At 38.0% G+C, this 22,187-nt stretch overlaps 1 protein-coding gene across 2 annotated transcripts in view; it reads left to right on the forward strand.

The window, feature by feature from the left end:
* Ctnna1 (catenin alpha 1) overlaps positions 1–22,187 on the forward strand; it is a 127,907-nt gene that overhangs the window by 36,672 nt on the left and 69,048 nt on the right. For both annotated transcript variants that reach the window (XM_038329399.2, XM_038329400.2), the window contains exons 4-7: positions 7,562–7,728; positions 8,178–8,297; positions 14,421–14,690; positions 17,197–17,400. In XM_038329399.2, the coding sequence (XP_038185327.1) occupies positions 7,562–7,728; positions 8,178–8,297; positions 14,421–14,690; positions 17,197–17,400 (761 nt within the window). The remainder of the gene's footprint in view (positions 1–7,561; positions 7,729–8,177; positions 8,298–14,420; positions 14,691–17,196; positions 17,401–22,187) is intronic.

Consider the following 22,187-nt stretch of genomic DNA (forward strand, 5'->3'; position numbering starts at 1 on the left):
TCAAGGTAGGGTTTCCCTGTAGGTTTGAAGCCTGTCCTGGAACTAGCTCTTGTAGATCAGACTGGCCTTGAACTCACAGAGATCTGCTTACCTCTGCCAGGGATTAAAGGTGTGTGCCACCACTGACAGACTTTGAATTCTTGATCATCTTCCACCATCTCCTGAGCTGTGACATAACAATCATGTAAAACATGACTGATTAGTTTCAAAGCAAGAAAGGTTTGTCTATCAAAGCTCATGACTTTATAAACATAGTTATCTCCAACTACTTAAAAAAAGATTTATTTATTATGTATACAGTACTCTGTCTGCTTGTATGCCTACAGTCAAGGAGAGGGCACCAGATCTTATTACAGATGGTTGTGAGCTATCCTGTGGTTGCTGGAAATTGAACTCAGGACCTCTGGAAGAGCAGTTAGTGCTCTTAACCTCTGAGTCATCTCTCCAGCCCCCTCTCCAAGTACTTTTAAGTAGAATTCAGGAACACAATTTTATAATCATGTAAAACTGGTGGTCTTTTACAATATTCAATAGAGGATGAATAATGAGTTTTCTTTTTTTTTAAATGTTGATATTGAAACATTGTCTCAGCCATTATGTAGTAAAACAGGGAACATAGGGAGCCTCTTCCTGTTTACAGTGTGAGTGATTTGTATGTAGGGAGTGTGTACACCATTCTGTGTGGGCTTTGTTTTGTTTTGGGAGTGTGTTTGTGTGTATGCGATGCACATCTGTGTGTGCATGTGGGTGTGGAAAGCTTGTGACCTTGGGTGTCTTGTTTGATTGGTTTCTAGCTGAAGCCAGATCTTTTCCTGAATCCAGAGCTTGCCAGTCCAACTAGTGCAACCAGATACTCTGTTCTGAGGATTCCCTGTCTCTGCTAAGGCTTGTAGGTTCAGGGTATCCAGACTTTAGTCTTCATGCTTTCAAGGTGATGATCACTTTACTCAATTAGCCATTTTCCTAGTTCATAGATTTTTTTTAAAAAGAAAATAATCTTGGCAAGGTAATTTTAGATAATGTATTTAATTTCTGACAAAAGGGATATCGAACACAAGCTGTTTCTTGAGGTGTATTACTGTTTTTCTTCTGGCAGCTAAAGTCACTTTTGAAGGAAGTGAAAATTGGGTCTGTGTGCAGTGTAGATGTTGACAGCTTCAGACTGATGTTACTTCTGTGTAAGCAGCCTGGATGATAGACGATTGGTATATGTGATCAGGGCATAGTAACTGTCAGTGACTGCTTTGAACAACAAGGTTTGAGAGATAAACAGACAGAATGAAGTCTGAGTTTGCTGAATTCATGATGTAAAGACAAAATAGCGATGAGGAGATTTGTGTTAGTATATGGGTCTTTTTAGTCAGATGGAGGTGGTGGGCTTAATGTTACACAGGGGCCCTCTCTACAGGAAGTAATTGACAAGTGTTTCTTTTATTTTTTTATTTATTAATTATGTATACAGGGTTCTTCTTGCACATATCCCTGCAGGCCAGAAGAGGGCACCAGATCTCATTACAGATGGTTGTGAGCCACCATGTGGTTGCTGGGAATTGAACGCAGAACCTCTGGAAGAACAGTCAGTGAGTGCTCTTGACCTCTGAGCCATCACTCCAACCCTTGAGAAGTGTTTCTACCTTGCAATGCTGAGTCACTCAGCATTTGGGAAAAGATTAAGGTTAAGTCAGTTCTGTTTTCAGATTGGTGTAGTAACTTTCTTCATTAGATCTAGTAAGTTAGCTGATTTTTCTCATAGTCTTACTTTCAGTTCTGACTTGCTCTTTGCCTTTTTCTCTTTTGCTGCATGGGTAAAATTGTCCAATTTTTTTTCTTCCTTTGTGTGTCTGTCTTCATTCATCCTTTTATATATCTAAATCTGTTCTATGAACATCCATTGCATTTGCTACTTTTCATGTGTTTCTAAGGCCTATGATTAAGTTAAAAAAAAAATCAAAAAACCAAACAAAAAATTGTTCATAATGCCTCATGCCTCCATTCTCATTGCTTAATTCTTCTCTTGCTCTTCATTTTAGTTGAAAGCAAGAGGGAAAGCAAACTATAAGTTCTGGGGACCATTAACTGGTTGTCATCTGGAAGCTTTATGTCTTAGGTTATATGTCTGTCTCAAACTGTAAGTCTCTAGGGTTGGTGCTATATTCTCTTTGACTTGAGATGTGTCAAGGATGCTGTCTGCTTCTGGATCTGTGCCCTTATGTGAGCATATGCTGCTCTGCAGAGATTCAAGTGCTAATGCAGCCAACTTGTAAGTGAGGAAAGAAGAGTGAAATCATTGAATTCTAATGTTTCTTACCATTTTGAAATTGTTCCTCTTTTTAAAGATCTGACTTGTTAAAGTTATAAAAATAACACCCATTGAGATAATGCTTTTAAGTTACAGCAGGTAATATTACTGTCTTAACACATTGGTACAGTGTAGCAGGGGAAGTTACCCTAGTGTTTTGTTTTCTTTTTAACAATTCTTTTATTTTTTTAACATTTATTTATTTTATGTGTACATGTATGTACATTAGTGTGCTATGTCATGTGCTACTTGGAAATCAATGGACAACTTGAGGTATTTGGTTTTTTCACCTTACCCTGTTGTGTCTGGGGTAGGTCGTCCAGCTTGATGGTAAGTACCACAACCTGCTGAGCCAGCTTGTTGGCCTCGTAAAATTTTGAGATAGGGTTTCATGCCAACAAGACTGGTCTCCAACTGGTGATGTAGCAGAGGATGATCTTGAGCTCTTGAACCTCTTACCTCTTGTCTTCCCTAGTGCTGAGATACAGGTGTGCACCATTGTACTGCCTTGGTGTTTTTTTTTTTTTTTTTTTTGGGGGGGGGTGGTTTGGGTTTTTTTGAGACAGACTCTTATTCTGTAGCCCAGGCAGGCCTCAAATTTGCATCAGTCCTTCTACCTAAGCATCCCAAGTACTGGCATTACAGGTGTGCACCACCGTACCCAGTTTAAGTGTTAACATTTGCCTTTGGCATGACTTGAGACGTGATGTTGCAGTAACTTGGTTTCTACTAGTTAATTTCTTAAAGAAAGTGATTCCAAGTTGAAATGCATGTTGTGCATTTATTTGAATGTGTAATCAGGAAGCAAGTGTCTCTCTTTGGAGTGTTTCTGAATAGCAGCAGGGCACACTTGAATTAGTAAGGAAAATGAGAACATGAATATGTGTGGTACTCTATTTTAATTTAAAGAAATATTCTGCCAACTATAAAAAGTGGAAAATTCAAAGTTTCTTTTTGTGCCACCAGGGGTTGGGAAGAGAGTAGATTGAGAGGTTTTCTAGGATCTGTGGATTCAGATTTAAATAACTTGATATTAGCTTGATGGGGTTAGGTTCACTTTCAAAAAATAAAGTATTGTGAAAAGTACCTGCCAGAGATTCCAGGAATTGTGTGTCATGTTTTCTGTAGTGATTATGTATCCAGGGGCCCAGGGTTTTTTGCCAGATATCTATCAGTGAGTGCAAGGTGAGGGTGAGGGGATTGCTACTAGTGGTAGAGTGATTGATTTTCTTACTTCTGTCTCCATTCTCGTGTCTGAAATTCTCTTTCTTTAGGTGTTGAGATCTGTGGCTTATGTTAAACTCTTAGGTATAGGATACTGTATGATAATGTTTTCTTTAATGTTTGTTTCTTGCTACTCTGGGTAGAATGAAAAAGAAAGATGGTTCTTTTTGGAGAATTGAGAGGAAACAGTCTTATCTCATAGCTTGGATTGTCATTGAATCTGTGATTTTTTTTTTTTCTGCTCAGCTTTTTGAATATTAACATTACAGTCACAAATCGCCTTGCCTGACCTTAATAAAATTGTGTGTGTGTGTGTGTGTGTGTGTGTGTGTGTGTGTGCACGCGCGCGCGTGCGCGTATAGTACTAGGTAAGTAGTGGGTAGGAAAGGGAGGGAGGGTGAGAGATCTCCTGTACCAAGGCTAGCCTCCAACTTGATATAGCTGTGGATGTCCTTGAGCTGTTGCTGCTTCCTGAAAGGTGAGATTACAGGTATGTGCTACCAAGCCTGGCCAAAAGAATTTTAAGCAAAAGTTTGCATTTCAAAAACAAAATAGCACCATCAAAAAGGAACAGCTATTATTATTATTTTGTGCTGATTTGTTTTGATACTAAGAGCAAAAAAAATAAATTACCTAAAATTTTGTAACAAAGAAATCATGTTTGTGGCTAGAGAGATGGTTTGACAGTTACAAGCACTGGCTGCTCTTTCAGAGGACTCTGGTTCCATTTCCAGCACCCCTAAGGTAGCTCAGCTTTCTGTAATTCCAGTTTCAGGGAATCCAGTGCTATCTTCTAACTTCTGAGGGCTCCTTTATGCACATGGTGGACATGCATATACCCAGACACACATACACATATAATAGAAATTTGCAGTTTGCTTTCTGTGACTATGCTTACATGGGTACATTGTGCTTGATTGTGTCTTTTTTTATTTTATAATTCTGAAAGATGTTTAGAATCTAGTTACTTTTTCCCGATAATATAATTTTATGAGTATATAATATTTTCCATGGAGTGAGACAATTCAAATACACTATTGTACCAGCAAGTGATAGATTTTAATTTTTCCTCTGTGTATGTGTGTATGCTACAGTGAACTCCTGGACCAGCCAATTATTTCCTTCACCGTCTGTGCTCCGTAGATGGGCCCCAGGCTTGGTGGCAAGCACTGTTACTACTGAGCAGTCTCACTGGCCCTAAGGCTTTAAAAAAATATCGTTAATGTTACTCACTTTTCATAGTTTTAAGCAGTTTGATAGATACAATGATGTATATAAATATATGCTTAAGTTTTAAGTAAAAATGCTGAAGGCAGATAATGAGATAAAGGAGAGGGAAAAGGTTTCAGGGCATAAAAATCCTGATTAGTTAAAGAGAATAAATTGAACAGAGTCCTGGGAAATAAGATAGGTTTTAGAATTTTCTTAATGTCCATAAAATTGATCTTGAAACAGATAATTTGAACGTATTCAAGATGCTTAATATTACTTAGTTGTTTACCTGGAAGCTTCTGTCATTTTAATGCAGGGCCCTTTTTTCCTGGTTTGCAAAAAAACATATCCAGACGATGTCTTAAATTTTTTTTTCTGTTGGATTTGACAATAACAAAAAGTATGCTCTCATAAAATGTTTCAGAAGTGCCTTCCTAAGGTAATAATTTGTTTTCTGGCATCAACTGTAAATAGAAAAAAATAACAGTGAGATTGGGTTTGCAGATAACCACTTTTCCTGTGGTTTACCCATATATTAAATATCTGATTTTTGTAAACCCTTTAAAAAGGATTTTTGAAGCCAGGAGCAGTGGTACATCCTTGTAACTCATGCCAGGAGCATGAGTTTGAGGCTAACTATACACAGTCAATATTCTGGCTCAGGTTAGTCTATTTCAGTCTTCCCTGTGGTACACACATTGTGGTCCCCTTTTTACTATGTAGCACTGATTCTTTTCTATTTGTTGTTTAAATAGAAAGGAGAACAAATCCCATTAATAAAGACACTTGGGGCAGGAGAACTGTAATTTGTAGCCATGTTCCTCTGCTGACAAAAAAAGGGGGGGCACTTTCTTCCCCATCTCCCTCTTACCTCACCCCTACCTTTTCTTGTATACCCCCTTTCCCCTTCTTTCCTTCCTGGACTTTGAATATAGAAGAGTTCTGGTCAAGAAGAAAGCTATAAGTATCTTTAAGGGGCTGGAGGGATGGCTCAGTCATTAAAGAGTACTTCCTGCTCTTGTGACTTGAGTTTAGTTCTTAAGAAAACACCTGTTTCCATGGCTCACTACTGCCTGTTAACTCCAGCTCCAGGGCATTAGACATTCCTTCTTGCCTCCTTGTGCACATACAAATACACATAAATAAAAATATGATATCATTACTATTGTTCCAGAAAAAATGATAAATTTTGTTTTTCTTGAAGTTTTCTTGGCATAGAGTGTAGGCTATGGGGATGTGAAGCTGTTGATGTGATAGTTAAGTGAGGGAGATGAGAACTCCCTTGAGGACTAGAGAGAATCTGAGCTTGGAAATGCTTTTTTAAAATGTGGGGAAGTTGAAGTGGTTGTGTTGGCTCAGCAGATTAAGACACCTGTGGCTGAGTTTGGTTCTGGAGTCCATATGGTAGAAGGGGAGAACCAACTTTGGCAGGTTGTTTTCTGACCTCATGTGTAATGTGGCACCTGCGTCTTCCAAATGATCAAGTAAATAAATAGATGTCAGTAAGAAAGCAGTGAAAACCATGTAAGATTAAGGGTCAGTAAGGTGAGTTTCCCAGACTGGTAAATTGCAGTAGGACCAGGTCCATTTTTTAGAAGTAACTTTCTGTGCTGTAAAGGTTGAGTGAAGGAGGTAGCTGCTGCAACAGTTCCTGTTAGAAGCTAACATCTACTTTATTATTAAGAAACTTGCAAAGATGACTTCCATTTTTCTTTTTCTTTGCCATTTAAAACAGGGCCTCATATCACAAGCTGCCTGGAACTTGCTATGTATCCTAGAATGGCATTGAACTTCTGATTCTAATGCCCTGTTTTCTTAGATTGTGGGATTACAGATATGTTGGGAAGGGGCTAGCTCTTTGTGTCAGAAAGTCAAGATCATCCTCAACTACATAGCTAACCCAGGCTACAGAAAACTTTGTCTCAAAACAAAGAAATGAACACACTAAATACTTACCATGAAAGTAAGCAAACAAACAAAAAATTTAGTACAGCATAATAGTATCTCTTTGTAAGATGTGGGCAGCTCATACCTCTCTAATACCAGCACTGTGGAGGTGGATGAGGCAGGAGGGTTGAGAGTTCAGGACCATTTTCAATTATATAAGAGTTTGAGGCTACCTGGCATATATGAGAGAAGCTTCCTTCCTTCCTTCCTTCCTTCCTTCCTTCCTTCCTTCCTTCCTTCCTTCCTTCCTTCCTTCCTTCCTCCTTCCTCCCTCCCTCCCTCCCTCCCTCCCTCCCTCCCTCCCTCCCTTTCTTTGTTGTTGTTTTCGAGACAGGGTTTCTCTGTAGCTTTGGAGTCTTTCCTGGAACTAGTTCTTGTAGACCAGGCTGGCCTCAAACTCACAGAGATCTGCCTGCCTCTGCCTCCCAAGTGCAGGGATTAAAGGCGTGCGCCACTGCTGCCTGGCACTTTTTTTATTTCTTGAAAATTTGTTTCATATGTGTGTGGATGTTTTTGTCTGAATGTATGTCTGTGTACCACTTGCATGCCTGATGTGCTTGTTATATGAGGATACTTCACTGTAGTACAAATCGAAGGGAGAAAAACAGAAACAGTACTCTTAAAATGCGTGTATATGTGTGTGCTATTTTCCCTTTAAATAAAACAATTAATGGTTTTCTGAGAAGGATTTCTCTGTGCAACAGCCTTGGCTGTCCTCGACTCTACTTTTAGACCAGTCTGGCCTTGAACTTATAGAGATCCCCCTTCCTCTCAAGTGCTGAAATAAAAGGCGGGTGCCATCACACCCAGCATTATTTTTTAATAAATAAATTATTTGGGTTAATTTCCGCTGGTTTTATGTTTTCATTTCCTAAATAGGCGATCTGATGAAGAGTGCTGCTGGGGAGTTTGCGGATGACCCATGCTCTTCTGTGAAGCGAGGTAACATGGTGCGGGCAGCTCGAGCTTTGCTCTCTGCTGTCACCCGGCTGCTGATTCTGGCTGACATGGCAGACGTCTACAAGTTACTTGTTCAGCTGAAAGTTGTAAGTTTGGGTCTATAGCTATAATTTCTTCTTTGTGTCATAGTGAAGGTGATGCTGCCCATACTTAGTTTAGCATTAAGATTTAATTTGGTTTTGAACCAGTGATTGCTTTATTCAGTTTCTTCTCTATTTCAAGTATATATAATACTCTACCATAGGACACTGTTGTCGCGTTTTTACTAAAGAAGGTGTTCTTCTGACTGTCTTCTATAATACTCCTTATATGTTTCTGTGTACTGTTAGCATTCTAGAATTAGAAAACCAAAATATAAACTGGTTAGGGGCTCCCCATCTCCTTCGAAGCACTCGGGTAATATGAGGGTGTATCAACAACAATGTATTTGCTTGGATTGTTTTCTGAATAGTTGTTAAAGAAGGCAGAATCTTAGAATTTATTCATTTTATTTATAGATTTGTCTGGTTTTGCTTTTGGGGGTTGTGTTTTTTAGGTGGAAGATGGTATATTGAAATTGAAGAATGCCGGAAATGAGCAAGACTTAGGGATACAATACAAGGCTCTGAAACCGGAAGTAGATAAGCTGAACATTATGGCAGCGAAAAGACAACAGGTACAAGCATGATTCGCAGACATTTTGTTATCTTATTTACTTACTTAGTCCTTTGTCTGTTGAGACAAGGTCTTACAGCCCTGGCTGACCTGGAACTCACTATGTAAAACAGGCCGGAGAGTATTTTATTATATCTAGTGGAGAAGACCTAGTTTGTCTAAATTTTCTAATGGTATCATTATTTTTTCCCATTCATATAGTTTCAGTAAGAGCTTAAATTAAGAGATATCTTTTCAGCCTGGCTGCATTGGCGCATGCCTTTAATCTTAGGACTCAAGAGACAGAGATAGGCTGATCTCTGAGTTTGAGGTAAGCCTGACCTGCAGAGCGAGTTCCAGGACAGCAGGGACACACAGAAAAACCCTGTCTTGAACTCCTGTCCCCCCCCCCCCCAAATCTTTTTAGTATTGTGCCAATAGCAAAGCTATAATTTTCACTCAGATTTTCATAATATGTTTGTTTCACATAGTTCAATGCTGTCCTTAAACTTACAATCTTCCTGTCTTATGCATTCTCCCCAATATCTGAGTACTGGGCATGTACCAGGATATTTGGCTAAATTTTATTAAGTTAAACATAGTCAAGAACTTGTGTCTAATTGTAGAAGCTTAGTAGAAAGTAATTTTGCCATAGTTTTAATTTTTCTGTGCCCTGAGTTCATTAGGAGTTTCTTATACTTTAGCAATTCTCAGTCTGTATGCCTCAAACCCTTTGGCAAATCTCTAGCTCCAGAAATATTCACATTACAATTTAGTAGCAAATTACAGTTATAAAGTAGCAATGAAAATAATTTTATGGTTGGGGGTCACCTCATATGAGGATCTCTATTAAAAGGTGGCAGCGTTAGGAAGGTTGAGGACCACCGGTATACATGATCTCAGTGTATTAAAGAGAAATATCAGGAAGTGTTAAATGTTCTTGAAATTAGGTACCAAAAAAACTCAGTTTCTCTGTGTTTTGATTTCTACCCTTGTTTGCCCTCTGCCTGCCTTAGGAATATAACCTGTCTGGATGTACCCATGAGCTCACTTTTCTTTAGGTTCCTGTTGAGGTTTGGCCAGTGGAAACATAATAGAAAATCTGAAGAGAAAAGAGAGTGAAGCTATGCTATGTATAGCTGCTGGTCTTTGGTCACTAAAAGGCACACTCTGTAGACCTTGTTTCTAAGTTTTGGTGACTGCCGGCTCTTGTTCCTTCAGGCCTGTGTTCCAGTGGCCTTATGTTTACCCTTCACTTACATCTTTTTTTGGTAACAGTCATTATTTTAATTCTTCATTATATTGCCTTTTTTTTTTCTGTTGAGATTTTGAGTGATACAAGCTTCCCAATTTCTTGGGTTTCACCTTTTCACAGATTATACTTAATTTACCCTATCCCATCCTGGGATGGAACTTAGAGTCTTGGCAAGTGTTGTACACTCAGCTACCTCCCTAAATGTAGTTTGCTTAATTCTTTTACTTTTAGATTTTTTTCATTTATCTCATGGTTCTGAAAGTTTGGAATATCTAAGAGCAATGCGCCATCACCAGCAATTGAGAAGACCCTTCTTACTGCATTGAGCCGACAGAGAGCTTCCTTTGTCAAGAATGCTCGGGTCTCTTCCTTGCCTTACAAAGTCACTAATGTCACCATTGGGGTTACACTTTTCATGAAGTATTTAATTTCTGTTTGTTCCTCAAAGGCCCCATCTTCAAATATTAATGTGATTTGGGGCATTGTTTCCAAGACATAAACGTGGGGGTTGGGTACATTAATACCATAGCCAGGGTAAAGGCAGAGGTAAGGGGCACACCTGTGAAGTTTTGTAAAGTATGACCTGTGCCTCATTGTTAGCTGTGGTTCCTCAACGTACTGGGTATTTTGATGTTCAATTGTCATCTATTCATATACAGAAAGATTTTTGAGATATTTATAAGAACTCAGTGCCTCTTATTCCTTAGCTAATCTGCATACTTTGACTTGCATGATTGTTTTCTGAAGAAACACTCCACAACTGTTTGGCTTGGTACTGTTGGTGTTTTATTTGTTTAAATTTATACTGGTTGGGTTTTTGCCAGATACCAGGTATAGTCATTTTTATGCATAAGCATCTGATCAAGTATATCTATGGCTACAGTTCTATATTGTTTAGAGGGAAATAAGAAGAAACTTACACTTAATTTCCAGTTCTTTTAGTAGAGTCATGTTAGATTACTTAGAGTTTAGCTTTTATTTCTTATTTACAGTGCATGGGATGGGTAAGTCAGTAGTTTTTATAAAGTAGTTTTTTCTCTGTTATGTTTTCTGTTTGTCCTTCATTTGCTTCACCAAATTGGTGAAGTTGAGAAATCATGACACAATCTAAAACACAATTCTTTTTTTCCTTTTCACAGAATTCTTTTATAATTAACTTGTCATGCTGCTTTATAGCTTACTTTTCACCAAAATTTGAATTACTAATCAGCACTGTACAGCTTGAGAAATACTTAATGATTGATTTATTCAAATTGCAATACTAATACCCACATTAGTGCCCATTTTACTATCTTTTAACAAAAACCTGTACAAGGTAAAAATGACTCTAAAGAGGGAAAGTAGAACTTCAGCAACTAGGATAGATGATGTAGATGGAGCTGCGGGCCGCTTCCCAGCTCCCGGCCGCCAGCTAGCTTTACCCAAAATAATTACATGGAAACTGTATTCATTTAAACACTGCTTGGCCCATTAGTTTCAGTCTCTTATTGGCTAATTCTCACATCTTGACTAACCCATATTTAGTAATCTGTGCAGCACCACGAGGTGGTGGCTTACCAGGAGAGATCTTAACCTGCGTCCGACTCAGAGAGGAGAGGCATGGTGACTGCCTGAAGCATCTGCCTTCTTCCACAATTGTGTTCTGTCTACTCTGCCTACCTATGTTCTGATCTATCAGGCCAAGCAGTTTTCTTTATTAATTAACCAATGAAACAACAGCTATACAGATGACCCTCCATCAAGATGAGATTTGGGTATTAGTCCCTTCATTGTTTATAATTTGTCCCTAATGCTTGGCAAATGGCAAATGAAGAGTTTGTTCAGAAAATGCTCACATAGAAAATATGTTCCAGTTATTGAAGTATCATCACTAGTCAGTACTTGTAATACTTTATTCTTGAATGATCACTAACTCTCTAAAGCCACAGGATTTTGTTTTTAAACAGCCTAATATAGTCTTTGGAAAAGTGGATGCTTCTTGTCCTAGACTTGTCAGTGACTTAGGGAGATCGGGTGTTGGTAAGTAACTCATTCTGGTGCCTGTAAATTTTAGGTAGTCGTGGGTATCTGTGACAGCCTTTGTAAGAGACTGAGCTTTTAAGCACATAGGAATGCTCAGGCTGATTATACATATAAATGTTTAAAGGGAACAGTGGCCCTAGGAGGCTTAAGAGGTTCTTGATGTTGTGGTGAGAGCAGAACATTCAGAAAACACCCACAGAATGTGCATGCCACATGTTTAAGACATAACTTGAGTCCTTTTTCTTTTTTAATCATAAACTGGTTGGCCTAGTAGCTCAGATTTCTTATTAACTATTATAACTTATATTAGCCCATAATTCTTGTCTGTGTTAGCTATGTGGCTTGGTACCTTTTTCGGCCATATTGCTAGGATTAAAGCTGTGGCTTTGATGGCTGGATCCAGCCCATTCCTTAGCTTTCTGAGATTCTAGCTTCACGGCCTAGGTACTAGCTAGAGCCATGTTTATTGCCACAACTCTATGGCATTTCAAGGTCCCTGCTACCAAAAAGCATGCGGTCAGCTTTTCATTAACACCATTTAAGTGTTTCATGGCAGGACCTCTTTTTGAAAGAGCTGCAAGGTTTTGCAGCTAAAGCAGAGTCAGGAAGCCTCTCTTAAACGAGAGCGCTTGCCTCTAGCAAGCAGATCCCACCCAAGAAAGTGCTGTTATCAATAAGCCGTGCTTAACTCTATTCTTTTCTGTCTAGAATTACTTTCCAAGCTCTGTCAGGTTTTCTGTGGATGCAGTCATCCACATGTTGGGCACCATTTGTTGACCGAGGTTTCTGTCCCACCCGATCCTGCAGTCATTCAGTCCCAAAGAAACACATAGAAGTCTACATTAATCATAAACTGGTTGCCTTAGGCTTCTTCTTAACTCTTACAACTTATATTAGCCCATAATTTTTGTCTGTTAGTCACGTGGCTTGGTACCTTTTTCGGAGAGGCAGTCACATCTTGCTTGCTGTGTCTGGATCACAACTGCATAACTTGAGTCTTGAAATGATTCACAGTCTAACTCCACGGGATTCTGTTTCTGAGTATTCAGCCCAATGCTACAGGGCATTTGGCATCCTGTGAGCTATTACTCAAAAATTCAGGTTCCAAATGAGAAAAGAATTCTAGGTCGAAAAGTAAGCTGTCACTGTATAAGGTTTGAATGAAGATGTAAACCCCAAAATATATGTGGAGTTGAAGTTTCAGAAGAAAGGAACCACTTAGTGTCTCTAATGTTTAAGAAGTTGTCTAGAAAAGAGCCATTAAATAGCTAAGTGAGACTTTTGAGATTTTGACTTTTCTACATTATTTAAATTTTCTCTTCCTGTTCATTAATAAAAACCCAGAGACAGATATATTGGGGTCCAACCTGAAGGTCAGAAAAACAAACAGCCAGCCACTGGCTCTTACCTCTACCTCAGTCCAAAATGGCGATCCTACCTCCAGGAATCCTCAGAATAAGACTGTGTCTGAGAGCTGTCTCCTCCTGTTTTATATTCCTCTCTAGACTGGGATTAAAGGTGTGCACTGCTACTGCCTGATTTCTGTAGCAAACTAGCATGACTATTGGGATTTAACCAGTGGGGCTCTTTTACTCTCTGATCTTCAGGCAATCTTTAATATTTATTAAAATACAAATGAAATATCACTACAGTTCATACATGTAATACTAATCTTAAAATCATTTAAATTTGTATTCTAGTATTTAATAAGTGACGTTAATGCTGAAAATTTATGTTCATACGTAAAATACTGTTGGAACAGATTTAGAGTTTAGGGTTATTCCTCCTCTATATAGTGATCCACATTTACCAAAGATTCCTGTGTTTTTTTACGTTTTAGTAATGGCATGGTGCCAGCCGTGCTTCCTTCCCATCTCGTGTGTCCTTATTACCTAGTATACCCATCCCACTTAGTGTTCTAGATGTCATTAGTGGGAATACTGCCAGCAGCCTCGTGTCCTTGTACTTATGGGGTAGAGGAAATGAAAAAGGACATTTTCGCTTAAGACCACATTTATAGAATATTATAAGCATGAATTAAAATCATGGAATATATGAGCCTTCTCTTTATGACTTAATGGCTAGTGACCTGATTGATTTTTCTTTGTGAAGAGAGTATTGTTTTGTATTCTGAATTGTTCCTCTGGGTAGGAAAACAAGGGAGGAGGTGTTGTGTACTTAAGAGAATTAATTGCTGGTCATATCCGTACCTAGTTGATTTGCAAAGTTCATATACAAACCATGTTGTGTTTCAGTTTTCACAAAATTCTTGTAATAAACTTAGGTAACTTAAAATTTCATACTATTTCCTTTAAATATGTCTATATATACTTGTATATCTATTTTAGTTATATGGACCTGATCAGGATGTTTTCTGTTGTGACTTCTTTTTTTTTCTCTTTTTAAAAAATATTTATTTATTATGTACACAATATTCTGTCTGTGTGTATGTCTGCAGGCCAGAAGAGGGCACCAGACCTCATTACAGATGGTTGTGAGCCACCATGTGGTTGCCGGGAATTGAACTCAGGACCTTTGGAAGAGCAGGCAATGCTCTTAACCACTGAGCCATCTCTCCAGCCCTCTGTTGTAACTTCTATTTCATGCCTTATTTAGTAGTATTTTGGTTCTAGGTACTTTATTCCATTTTATTTCTCAAAGTGCTAAAAGAGCTATAGTACTGTTCCTGTTTTGCATAAAAAGAAATTGAACACAGAGTTTACACACAAATGACCATATCACATGGCCTGAGACTTGTGATGTCAGAACTCCCTCTTATCTTACTTTTGGGCTAGGTTAACACAGATATGTCTTGATATGAATAGAACCCTTATAAAAACCCACCAATTTCTTATTTTATTATTTTAGGAACTGAAAGATGTAGGCCATCGTGATCAGATGGCTGCAGCTAGAGGAATCCTGCAGAAAAATGTTCCAATCCTTTATACTGCATCGCAGGCATGCCTACAGCACCCTGATGTTGCAGCCTATAAAGCCAACCGGGACTTGATATACAAGCAGCTACAGCAAGCTGTCACAGGCATTTCTAATGCAGCCCAGGCTACTGCATCAGATGATGCCTCCCAGCACCAGGGTGGTGGCGGTGGAGAGCTGGCATATGCTCTCAACAACTTTGATGTAAGTTATATTTGGAAGGAAACTTGGGGCTCTTTACCACTTGCCAAAAAAGATAACTGGTTCCTGGGGAAATATGATCACGGCTTGTGATGAAACCTCATCTTCCAATTAAATTTGTAATCTAAGTAGAAGAAATTATTATGAATCATAAGTTTGCTTTATTGTAACTTGGCTAAAAGCATTTTTCTTCTCTCTCTCTCTCTCTCTCTCTCTCTCTCTCTCTCTCTCTCTCTCTCTCTCTCTCTCTCAAGTGGCTAAACTTCTGCATTCTTTTATGCAACCTATGTTTCCTTTGTGGTCGTGCTTTTTCCTTTTAATATGGTCCTTTTTGAGATTCTGAGTCTGGTTCATGTCAACCAGGATTTTGACCATCTGGCAAACGGACCTGTGATAGATACAGAAGCATATAGAGTGTGTGTAGGCTTTGTCTCTGGGGTACTCATGGTCTAGTGAGAGATGTAGATAAATTACACTGCTGTCATCTTAATCTTACCTGACTGTATGGAAAGATTTCTGTACTCTGATTTGCTTTGGCTCATGAACACAAAAATTTAAACACATTGAAACAGATTTGAAATTAAATTTTTATAATAATGCTTTTATAGATGATGCCCTAGATCTCTCCTATGTATATGATATGTATCTCCTATTATCTTTGGTCCTCACGTTAATGTATTGTGCTTTGTTTTCAATTTTAACCCAAAGTAAGTCATGACCTCCAGTAGATGGCAGTAGTCTGAGATTTGTTTGGAAACTAGGTCTGGCTATGTAGCCCAGGCTGGCCTCCATCCTACTGTCATGCCTCAGCCTCCCCACGAGCCACCATGACTAGCTTTGTTTTAAACCAGTTGTTGGAAAAAACAGACATAGGTTGCAGATCTTTTATAATTGAAATGTTTTGAAGTATAGCATCAATGTAATGAAATATATTTTGTTTTCAACAGTTTTTTTTTTTTAATTTTTGGCATTTTGTCTTCCCTGTATTGAACATGGATAATTGTTTTTTGCTTATATGCACTGACTCAGAACTTTTCATAAAGCATGAGAAGAAGGTAGTGTTATGCCTAAAGACAATGGTATTTGAATTGAGTTTTTACCAAAAAAAATTTATATTGCAGAAAATTAAATTCAGGGTCTCATCCATTCATGCTAGGCAAAATACCACTGCACCTAGCCTCTAATTCTCTCACAGAATTAAACATGGACCTTTACAATTGTTAGGATGTGTCTTGTAACATGCTCTTACCATTGTTTTCTTCTGCTTCAAACTTGGTAACATTAAGTATTTGTCTTTTCAAGGTACTAAGGGCCATGTTTGTGCTAAATTGAATAGTAGATTAGAAACACTTCTCTTTTAGGGTCACAGTCTTCATTTGTCAGATGAGGGGGCTGTACTAAATAATCTTTACATCACAGTTCTGTGTTAGTGTTAAAATCTGTGACCATTTCTTCTTCATTTCTGTGGTCCAGAAGGTATCAAGTCCTCCCCCAGGACTTGACAGTGTTGGAGATTAAATGCAGGGCCTTACACATGGTTAGGCTATTGCTCTACTAATGAGTTACATTTCCAGCCCCGTATTCAATCTTGATCAGAGAAATCCTGTAATTACCAAGTCTAGCAAGAAAAATGTTCAGCTAAAATATAGCCTAATGATTAACTGGAGGTGTTGCATGATCACTTTCAAAACCCAAGGTTCTTTGGAAGGAAAGAGAAATGTTTTCTCTTTGAAAAATACCAAGCTTTTGGCAGGAAAAGGAATTGACATTTAAGTTGAAATTATTAATAACATAATTCTATGAAGAAAACAAAATTAAATCCAAAATATTTGGATAGACATTGGTGCGAAGGTCAGTTGTATTTAATAGACATTTGAATAGTTGACCATAAGTTCATTATAAATGCATTTCTTGAGGAACAAAAGCCAGTACTTTAATTGTTTAAATCTGTCTTATAGCAGTTATAGACTGCACATAGAGTTCTTATTTTCCTTATAATTATCATTTGATAATTTTAATAACCAGTATTGTGCAGGCTGACCTTTAGATGTTTAGGGAAAGTAATGTGAACATGGTATATTGTGTTTGCATTTGTGATAACATATTTTATTCAGACCCTGTTTGGCAAATAGTGCTCTCTTTGAGAAGTGATTACTGATACAGTTTGGCAACTCACATGGAACGACCTTTGTCTGTTATAAAGAACGCATTTTAGGTATTGGGATTGCATCTTTTTTTTTTTTTTTAAATTATTTCACTTTATTTTATGTGTATTGGTGTGAAGGTATCAGATCCCCTGGAACTAGAGTTACAGACAATTGTGAGCTGCCATGTGGGTGCTGGGAATTGAACTTGGGTCCTCTGGAAGAACAGCCAGTGCTCTTAACCACTGAACCATCTCTCTAGCCCTGGAATTACATCTTGATATTTTTAATCAGTACTTTCCTTGCCTTTTTAATAACTGAGGGAACAGAAATGAGTATTGATATCAGTAACACTTTCTCTGTAGAAACAAATCATTGTGGATCCCTTGAGCTTCAGCGAGGAACGCTTTAGACCTTCACTGGAGGAGCGCCTGGAAAGCATTATTAGTGGAGCTGCCCTGATGGCTGACTCATCTTGCACGCGTGATGACCGTCGTGAGCGCATTGTGGCAGAGTGTAATGCTGTCCGTCAGGCTCTACAGGACCTGCTTTCAGAGTACATGGGCAATGTGAGTGTCAGAATTTCTCTTTGAACTAAGATGTCTGAGGAATATTTTATGGCTGTTGGTGACCCCCTAAAAAAGACTCATTTCTCTCTCTCTCTCTCTCTCTCTCTCTCTCTCTCTCTCTCTCTCTCTCTCTCTCTCTCTCTCTCTCTCTCTCCCTCTATTCGTTTATTTATTCACTCACTCACCTATTATTTGTTTATTTATTTAGTGTGGTGTTTTATCTACATGTGGGGTTTAGAAAGATGACTCAGTCTTTAAAGTCTTGCTGTGCAAGGGTGTTGTCTTGAATTCAGGTCCTTAGCACCTATTTAAAAAGTAGGTATGGTGGTGCTTGCCTATAATCTCAGAACTGGAAGGTAGAGACAGGTGGATATCTAGGTCTTCTTAATCAATCAGTCTGTCCAAATCCTGTGAGCTCCCAACTCAGTAAGAAGCCTATCTAAAAAGATAATAATGGAGAGCAACCGAGGAAGACACCAGAGGCTTCCACACACATGTGCACATCTGTGCACCTTTATAAAAGAAAATACACATCGGAAAGAAAAATTATAAAATTTGATATTAGACTTTTTTAACTATAGAAAATACCATAACTGTTGGTTTTTTATCTTTATGTGCCTTTCTTTCCCCTTCCCTTAAGCTTCTGCCACTCTAATTATTTAGTTCTAGCTTAAAATTACTATAATTTAGACTGTATACCCAGTATTTTGCTATTCTAAGGAAGGAATAAATAAATAAAAGTATCTTAAAGGATCTCCTGTGCCCCTACTAGACTGACTGCCCCATGCTGATACTACTTTGCTTTGTATAAATGACAGTGGATGTGAATCTTTGACTGTGGTGTGCTGAGTATGAGTGACCTCATCCTTGAGCACTTGGTATGGTGAAGAAGATACTGTTTCTGTGTAAATAGTGAGCTGTTTCATTAACTATTAATACATTTTTCAAAGTAACGTGTTTTAAAGGGAGAAGTGATGAAACAAATTAGTTATTCCTAGTGATTTTATATTTTGTTTTGCTTATTTAATTACCACTTTTCCAAATAAAGATATTGGTTGATAATCTTTTCTCATATGTTCTTTGCTACACATTTTGTTTTGTTCACTTACATGTCTTTATCAGTGAAAGGGTAATGGTGAGCCATGATGCTGTTCCCAGGGTGAAGATGAATGCTTTTCTGTTTTTACCTAATTTAACCATGTGTGAAGTTAAGGAAGTTATTTTAAGTTGTTGCCATGCTTTGATTGTAGGCAGTCTACTTAAGAAAAATGAGATTAGAAGTTGAGTTAAATAGATAATAGTGAGAGTCACAGTGGATATATGGGATTCATTAAAAAATGCTTGTCTGTGGATTAAATATAAAATCATGAAAAAGTGTATAGGTTGAAGGGTGTCTGATAATGTAGGAATCATGAGCCAGAATGTGTGTGATCATCTGCTATTTTGTATATCACTGAAAGCCATATAGAAGTGTTCAGTGCAGTTGGGATCAGGAACCTACTTTGAGTATATTCCAGTAGGCATATGATAATCATACAGAACTTTGTAAATAGTCTGCAAAATAGCCCTTGAAATTATGGGATTGCTCAGATTCTACCCAGTCACCCTGGTCATGAGTAATCTGATTTCTTCCTTGGCTGCCAGGTACAAGTAGTATTACTTTCTCTTTATGTTATGGATATAGGAAAGTGCATAAACATTCATAAAGAAAATATATACTAAGACTGCAGTGTTGCACTCTTCGGTGGGCACTAAGATAATATTAGATGTTTAGGCGAAAATTTAAATATTGTTGTGGGGGTCATGAAAGTACTTGAGATTCAGATTGGGAAATTATCTTTGGATATTTCTTTTCATCATCAGTTCATGGAACATTAAAAGGCTCAGTCTTGTCAAGATTTAATAAAAGCCAGGAGTGATAGCCTACTCACTTTACAGGCAATTGAGTCTCTGTGAGTTCCAGGCTAGCCAGTAATACATAGTGAGGCTTTATCTTAAAATTAATGGAGTTAGAGTTGAAAAAAGGGCCCGGTAGTTAAGAGTGTTTCCTACTCTTCCAGGATCCAAGTTCAGTTTCCAACACCTTTATTGGGCAGTTCACAACTACCTGATAAGACTGTCACTAATGGTACAGTAAAAAAATATGGTAATTGGGGCCTGGAGAAATGGCTTATTGGTTAAGAACATGGGCTGCTCTTGCTGAGGACCTAAGTTTGATCCCAGCACCCAAATTGTGACTAATAACCATCTGTAATTCCAGTTTCAGATGGTATTGACACCCTTGCCTGGCCTCTGAGGACACCTGGCTACACATGGCAAGTGTATATATCCATCCATTCATATACACAACAATAGTAAAAGGAAGAAAATGCTGAGTGCTTAATTAACATTAGCGCTCTCACAGAGAGGCTGAGAATTGTACCACTCATCCACTTTATGCTCTTACAGAGGACTCAGGAGTTGTCCCCCCACCCCCTTTTTTTTTTTTTACTTTAAGCTTGCTTGATTTTCTCCATTTTTCTCTTTGGCTTACTGGGTGAGACTAAGCCAAACCTATATCTTTATTGTCACTGAAGTTTCCACGTTTCCCTCCATCTCATGCTGAAGGCCATTTTGAACTGTACCACTATTTATTATCTCCTCAGTGTTCGCAATTTTTCACCGAATTGTATACTTCCTTGAATTGTTATTTAATTGCATTTCCTTTATTAATATAATTTTTGAAGGTAGGTTTTAAACTTTTGGAAGACTAAACTATTAAAAAAGCCTCTTATGGTCTGTATATTGCTAGAAGAAGTACTCAGTAAAAGTACACTTAATGAATTCATGCTGATGTGGGAGAATGAGGAAAATGAACAGTTTTGGATATTCATGTTGCTAAGAATATTCATGTGTGGAAAAAAAACCCAAAAAACTCAATCTTGCTCTTACAGACTTTGTTGTGTGTGTGTGTGTGTGTGTGTGTGTGTGTGTGTGTGTGTGTGTGTGTGTGAGAGAGTGAGAGAGAGAGAGAGAGAGAGAGAGAGAGAGAGAGAGAGAGAGAGAGAGAAAGAGAGATGATTTTCTAAATGTCTTTTGTTATACAGATAACATTTTTTTGGAAAAAATTAAACCCAAGGACTCTGAAGTAGGTAATTAGTAAAAGTGATATCTTAGTTCAGAATGAGATCAAACTTAAATTAGGTGACTACTAAATTCCTTTTTAAAGGCTCTTAAGGGCAAGGAGACCAGCAGCCTTAATGTTCCTATTTGCATCACAGTTTGAAGGGATGAAAGTTTGAGTTCACTCACTGTGTAGACTGTGTAAGTGATATTGATGTAAAAGTAATGCAGCTGACTCGACTTAACATGGAAATGCCACAGAGGCTTCATAGTAGAAGGGTCTAGAGTGGATCCTTGTGGCTTTACAAATGCCATTTTCAATTCCCTTAAAATGAAATCTGGTGATTGTGGTTCAATTTATTTTGCTTCTCATGTGTCGGCTTAAAGTTGCACTGGGTATGGAGGTTCTAGAGAGTAAAAAATAGCTTTGGATGAGCATCATAATCTTTGAGGATTTCACAGTAAGTGGATTGAAATTAATTAAGCCTGGTGTGGCTGTGCATACTTTAATCAGTCTCGGCACTCAGGAAACATGCAGGAGGACCGAGTTTGAGGCCAGTCTAGGCTATATAGTAAAACCCTGTCTCAAAGGAGGGAAAAAAATTTTTTTTAAACCTTAATACCTGGTTCTGTATATAAGCACAAAATACTTGTTTAAGTAGGATTTACAGTTTGTTGTCAGGTTAGCTTAACAAAATGTTCAGGACACTCAATTTTTGAAATGAAATCCATTTGGTTTTGTCTTGAGCAGTCTTCCTCAACAGTGTATGGTCATATATAACTGGAGTGAGAGCTCGTAACATTGGTGAAAACAAGCTTCATTTTGTGGATATACATAGTCCTAGCTCTGTGCTTTTTCTTGTGTTAGCCATTCATATAGCCAGAATACTTGAAATTTGACAGGTGGTATTTTATAGTTATAATGTATATATAAACTAAACACTAGATTTCAAAGACTTAGTACGCAAAAAGAATGTAAAATAGTTCATTGATAAGTATCAAAATAAGTAAAATCTCATTTTGTGCTTTATTAAGAGTGAGCCCTAGAAAATTTAAAAGCCTATTCGTGGTATATATTTTTGATTTGTATATTATTTCTGTTGGATAATTCTAATTGAATAACCAACCAGCTAAGGTGGGTGGATGTCTAGAATGGCACAGTAACCCATGTATGATAGTCATTATCCAAATGCCTTATATTTCCTTTTGATTAGAACTCTAGTTTTAGGTTACAGGTCTGTGTTAGACCAAAGATGGCAAGGACATGTTTATTTGTATCTGTGTCTGTCTGCCTGCCTGTATTTCTTTCCTCTTCCTCCTCTTTGTTTTAGTTAGTTTCACCATATGTTGCCCAAGCTGGCCTTAAAACTTAGGCACTCTTCCTGCCTCAGCCTCCTAGAGTACTGGAATTACCGCTGTGAGCTTCCATTGTGCTCAACCAAGATGAATGTTTTTTACAGATACATTAACAAACAAAACAAAAAGCCCCCAAGATTTATTTACTTTATTTTATGAATGTTTTGCTTTCATGTATATCTGTGCCATGTGTGTGTGTTGTGCCCTCAGGTCAGATGAAGGCTTAGGGATCCCCTTGAACTGGAATTAAGAATGATTGTGAACCACCACGTAGCTCTTGGGAATTGACCTTCTGCAAGAACAAGTGCTCTTGACTACTGAGCTGTCTG

The sequence above is a fragment of the Arvicola amphibius genome, chromosome 5 (assembly GCF_903992535.2).
Source record: "Arvicola amphibius chromosome 5, mArvAmp1.2, whole genome shotgun sequence".
NCBI lineage: Eukaryota > Metazoa > Chordata > Mammalia > Rodentia > Cricetidae > Arvicola > Arvicola amphibius.